Source organism: Salmo salar, chromosome ssa19 (genome assembly GCF_905237065.1).
Source record: "Salmo salar chromosome ssa19, Ssal_v3.1, whole genome shotgun sequence".
Classification (NCBI taxonomy): domain Eukaryota; kingdom Metazoa; phylum Chordata; class Actinopteri; order Salmoniformes; family Salmonidae; genus Salmo; species Salmo salar.
The window spans coordinates 16,241,468-16,247,467 of NC_059460.1; the positions used below are offsets into that span (position 1 = coordinate 16,241,468).

General features: G+C 46.3%; 1 protein-coding gene across 1 annotated transcript in view; it reads right to left on the reverse strand.

The window, feature by feature from the left end:
- Positions 1 to 2,729, reverse strand: part of adarb2 (adenosine deaminase RNA specific B2 (inactive)) — a 63,989-nt gene extending 61,260 nt beyond the window's left edge. The window contains exons 1-2 of the mRNA XM_014157458.2: positions 2,639 to 2,729; positions 847 to 1,826 (exon numbers count right to left, since the gene is read on the reverse strand). Of these exons, the coding sequence (XP_014012933.2) occupies positions 847 to 1,826; positions 2,639 to 2,714 (1,056 nt within the window). The 5' untranslated portion in view covers positions 2,715 to 2,729. The remainder of the gene's footprint in view (positions 1 to 846; positions 1,827 to 2,638) is intronic.
- Between the last annotated feature and the right edge of the window lie 3,271 nt (positions 2,730 to 6,000).

Here is a 6,000-nt window from a genome sequence, read left to right on the forward strand (position 1 = left end):
CGATATATTTAGTTCATGTCCCAAATGGCATCATATTCTCTATATTGTGCACAACTTCTGTTGAGGGCCTGTGCACTATCTAGAGAATAGGGTGCCATTTTGCACACAACCTTAAATGCTGAATTGAAGGTTAAAATGTCCAACCACAGAATCCAGCCCTGAATGACTTTGGGGTCTAAAATGGAAAAGTTCCTCAAAACTTGTTTGCCTGGTCTGATTGCTATTTACATATTTGAGTAAATGAGCACGGGATTGGGTCAGTGGTTTGTTTGTCGATTTGCTCTTTGCTTTTCGATCTCCTTTGGGCAAGAGATTGAATTAATGTTTGTAGATGCTACACCTGGGGAAACAAGAGATTGTGCAAAATTACAATACTCTACCAATTATAGCTCTAGAAACACACACATGCAAAATAGAAAAGCTCATTTTGGGAGCCGTTCAGTTTTCTCTTGTGTCAGAGGCACAAGGCCAATAATTTGCTTCATTTACATCCCTTTCCGTTTGAATAGATCACTGAGCAGATTTTGTTAACCCGCAGCCTGAGCCTTCCAACGTACACACACCATTTGCATGTTTCCACTAGATACGCCACTGTCGTCACACTTCCCGTCCAAAGTAAATGATAAGTCAGCATGCTTACAAATCTCCCCTATCATCATCCCTCCTCCCTCTCCTCCCTCCCTTCATCCCCCTGTCAGCTCATCCTTACCCATATCTCCTCCCTCTTAATTACTTGTTGGATGGCGATAATGTTTCTGCTGTGTTCCTGCTGCTTTAGTTATTACAGGACCCTGTATAGGAGAGAAGAAGCTGCCAGATGTCCCAACAAAAAGCCAAGCTACTCACCTGGGGCAAATGAGGGCATCTATTCCTGCTGGGTTTAAGGCCGCCTCTCCCCTCAGGAGCCAGCCTGATGTTGAAGAGGGCCTGCAAAGCGCACTGGGCCGCCTGGGTCTTGGCCAGCTTCTTGCTGCGTCCAGAGCCCTCGAATATCCTCCCGTCCACGCGGACTGCCATGATGAAGCTCCGCGCCCGTCGCCCCTCTGTCCTCTCGGACAGGCACACATACCTCAGGCCTGGACGCAGCTCGTTGAGCAGCACCACAGGGGTCTTGGGGGCCTCGGTGGGGATGGTCACAGGGACCCCTGCCAGCCGCTGCTTGGCCTGTACCATTAGGTCCAACGTGTGGCGAAGTAATCGTCCGTGCCGGAGGGCGCTGGAGAGGCGCAGCTCGCTCTTCTCCGACGCCGACCGGTAGAGGGAGAAGCTGTCGCCGACTACGCCACCACATGACGACGGCTCAAACTCCTTGAACAGAGTGTCTGGGAAGTCTGCCGCCTGGTCCGAGGTAAAGTCTGCAGAGGGGTTGCCATGGTTACCCATGGCTAGATGAGCCTGAGGAGCGTTGGGGAACTGAATGAAGGACTTGAGGGCCAGCTCGGCCGCCCTCATCTTAGCTTTCTTCTTGGTGGGGCCCGTGCCCTCGAAGGTGAGGCCATTCACCTCTACGGCGATTGAGAACAGGGGTGCATGGACCGGGCCGGTCTGGGATACCATGCGGTACTGGAGGCCTGGCCTCAGCTCATTCAGCTGCACCAGGGCATTCTTTGGTGAGTCCGACCACAACAGTTTCTTGTAGATCAGACGGAGTTTGCACAGGTGTCCGTTATTGTCCTCCTCCAACGGCCGCTTCCTCTTCAGACCGGAAGTCCCACCTCTAGATGTGTCCGATCTGAACAGTGATTGGCGGTCGCCGGGGACAATAGAACAGCAGTCCTCTAGGTTACCAATATTTCGGTTCTCTTTGACCTCAGTGCTACTGGTGCCTGATAACGACAAGAAAAGGAAACAAAGCAATTTAGAGCAATAAAACCATTGTTCAGAATAAAAGTAAGTAATAAATGCAGACATAACTGTGTGGCGCTCCATATTCACTATATTTCAGTGTGCAATAGAATGAGATTCAGAAAGCAACGCTCTTGGGGCAGATTTAGCCACTTGATACACAATGAAAGGGTAATGAACAGATCTACCAGCGTCCCCCAGTCGACAGTCCCCAAAGTTCATAGCAAGGGAGGCTATCTTATTTAAGTGTTCTAAAATTCAAATCCAAATCCCCTCAAATGGGGTATTATCTGCCAAATCATTCTGTAATCTGCTGCAAAATTGGTTCTGTGACTCTGAGGTTTAAGTGGGAGAGTATTTGTTACTGTACCCAATGCAAAGCAGCAATCTCCTTTGTAATGGGAGGATTGTATTGTATTGAAAGTTACACACATTGGGGGATGAAAGAGCAAAGCTATCGGCCTTATTTCAGACTTCTATTCTCTATGAGGACAAAGTTGGAGCAGCTGTGCTATCATGCTCTGATCTTCAAACCTAGTTACAGGGACAACGTAGCATATTGCATTTCTGAAAAATGTTCACAAATTTTTGTTTCAAAACCAGAACATGTACAGATAGATCACTTTCATATCTGGTCTACAGTACAGCGTATTTACAGTATGTGGAAGCAGTACTGTAATTTGTCCAAGACAAATTTCTCCTTGGGATGAATACAGTATATCATAGGCTATCATATCATCAGTGGCTGTGCATCCAGTATGTTGGGAGGAATATACTGAGTGGTGTGACTTACTTAAAGTGTCCTCATCCTCTGTGCTGGTGGTCCCAGGGCTCATGTACTTGAAGGGAGCGATCAATGCAGAGAGCATGCTGACTTTCTCTGTGAACAGAGAGGAAAGAGACAGACAAACACACCATGAGTGCTACTGTGGAATGAAACAGTGTTACTGATACACTAACATGTAAACACACTCTACCTACACACTCTACACATGGAGTACGGCTGGTCTATCCCATCTTTCTCACTCCATTTCTCCTCCTCCTCCTCTTTCTGCTTAGAGAGCAGTGCTCAAACTATTGATCATTAAGAGATATTAGGTGTTGGGGAAGTGAGGAAGTGGTTTCTAATTAAAGGGGTTTGACTGGCCTGTCGATGTATGCTCAGCCTGGGCTGAAAGCACCAGACCCAGCTGTGATGGACTCTAATAGGGTGTTACACTGTAAACAACACGCACACCTGGAGGCAGGAACACCAGGGGGACCTCTAGGGAGACAACCTGAATCCATTGTATTTAAAGGGATGGCACAGCAGCCCACATTACTGTACCCATCCCCTTTAATTACAATAGACCACTGTTTCCCAATCCATTGCTTGAACTCCCTCCCTCCCTCCCTCCCTCCCTCCCTCCCTCCCTCCCCGTTGAACAATACTGAAGGGTTTGATGATTCACAATGACACACACGGCTGCTCTCTAAGAGCTGTGGACAGATCAGCCGTGTCCCAGTGGGGTGAAATTACAATATACCACTCTGCATTGTGACCTAATTACAGTATAACTAACACCAGCAAAATGCAGCTGTTAGTCGGTCTGTCCATTAGAGAAAACAGCAGCAGAAGGTCTCGGCACACACTGACTAGTTTCTAGATAAATCAATCTATATGCTGTTAGCTATGTCTCTAGAGGGCAACTTGTTTCTACCTACGTAATTATTGTCGTTGCAGAGTTTTCTCTGAAACGTTAGATCCTGACATAGCAAACACACCATCTAACACTGTAGCTGTTGAAGTGTTTCTGAAGACATGTCTTCTGACCGTGAACCTTAAAAGACAAACGTCCACACAAAGTGTAAAACACAGCGCAAAATATGAGGAGGGCAATTACCACATGCCGGCATAAGTTTCCACGTGGGCCTCAGAAGCCTTTAATGTATTTTTTATCATCGTGTTGTGCCTTAGGTTCTGCACCACCCACTCAACTCAACAACCTCTGCCAAGTGTTGACGTTCACTGGGCTGTGAGGGGCTAGAGAGAGAGACAGAGCCAACCCACTGATATGTATGACATCATCAGCCTGATGACTAACAAAGAGTAGAACTCATTCAGGACAGGTTTACAGTAAATGTTGGCCTCAGATCTTAGATCTAGTTAGGTATGGCACAGTAGTAAAGAAAAACAAGTTTTAACATACTGTAGGTATTGCTTAGGTAAACTGATAAGATATTAAGTCAATCATACATACAGTAAGGACAGAGATTCTGATAGAGATGGATTTTGGCACTGGGGATTGTGAAGAGAACAACCTACACCTTGTAAAATAGGGATTTACCTGTTGTATAATACAGCTCTTATTAAAACCAGGTTTGCCAAGTTTGGCAAATGAAGTGTGTGTTTATGCATGCATGTGTATGTGTGCATGCAAACTCACAATGAGCAGATGATAAGGGCCCTGTCTACTTTATCCTTTCTTTTCCTGGTTCAGTGCAGAGGGAGGGTAATGAGCCAATCACATTTCCCTGTGGTTCCTTCCACATAACGGATGGGTCAGATGAGCGACGGGAGACATTAGAAATAGGCACTGAGGGAAATCATTGACTGGCTTTCTCCCCCCTCCTCTCTCTCCATCTCGGTCTGTCTCGCGGGCCACAGATTAAACAGCTCTGAACTGGTAAATGAGAGAGGCTGCATTGTCTCAGTGAGCTGCCGGCCACACTTAAAATCTGATTTCTGTCCGATGGCTCAGCTGATCGCTAAGCAGCTGATCACTAGCTGCATAAATAAACAGCTTGTGTGTGTGTGTGTGTGTGTGTGTGTGTGTGTGTTTGTGTGTGCCAGTGCATGTGAGTAAATTACTCTCCAGTCAGTGTGTACACACATAAATCCACTGGCTTACATAAAAACCAACACATTTCTTTTACAGCCAAGATTCATGACTGCATTTAACTGCTGTATTGGAGCTAGCTCCCAGGTTGGTCCAAATAGCACCCTATTCCCTATATAGTGCACTACATTTGAGCAGGACCAATAGGGCTATGGTCAAAAGTAGTGCACTATAAAGTGAATAGGGTGCCATTTGGGAGACACTTCATTTCTTTATTTTAATCGTTTTTTTTGTGTTAATTTTACCTTTAACTTTATACTTCTTCACCCAATGCCTTTCTACATTTGATCATCTCTTGTTTGTACAGTGCTTCAGATCATACCAACAATCTCAAGTGCTGTCATAAACTGTCATGATAGGCTGTGCCAAACATTATAGGATTCATTAAAGGATTATGCAGACATATTGACAGGCAAGGTGGGAATAGCAGTATGTCATCCAAGGACTGAGTGATTGGGGTGTGCGTGTGTGTATGTGTCTGTGTGTCTCTGTGTGTGTCTTTGTGTGTGTCTTTGTGTGTGTGTGTGTGTGTGTGTGTGTGTGTGTGTGTGTGTGTGTGTGTGTGTGTGTGTGTGTGTGTGTGTGTGTGTGTGGGTAGCAGTCGGATGGATATTTAGCACCTGATTAGTGCCACAGAAGACAGAGGAGCCAGGCCATCTGCTTTACATGTGTTCTCCTGGACCATGCCAAGGACAGGGCTTTAGGAGACAACCCAACCCAAAGACACAGCCCACAGCCAGACCTAGCTTTCTACCCCAACACCACCAGCCCTAGCACCAGCCCCCCCAGTGCCAGCTGCCTAGCCCCAGCCCCAGTCTTGCCCCAGTCCAACACCCCACTCCGCAGCCCAAGCGCCAACCCAAGCCAAGCTCCAGCCATGCCCAAGCCATGCCCAGTTCATTCCAGTGTTTGGACCATCCAGTTAATCAATCGTATGGCAGGATGCTTTATTGAATTAGTTTAATCGTATCAGCTTCATGCTCATTCACATTTGGGCAAAACTCAAGGCAAGGCCATATAATCTTCAAATCTTGAAACTGATACAGTCAGGCTCTAAAAAGAAACATATTTACAAAAACAATACTGCACATCGATGGAAAGGCTCTTGAATCCAAAGTATTTTTTATTATAGAGGAGGAATGTGAGGCCAGCATAGCAATGCAAAGCCACGAGGGCATTGAGAGGATATCAAAGCTGTGCTTGAACTGAACTGAAGTGGGCACTCGTTATTACACACCATTGTGACTACGCAGGGAAATGCAGAGGAGAAAAAACT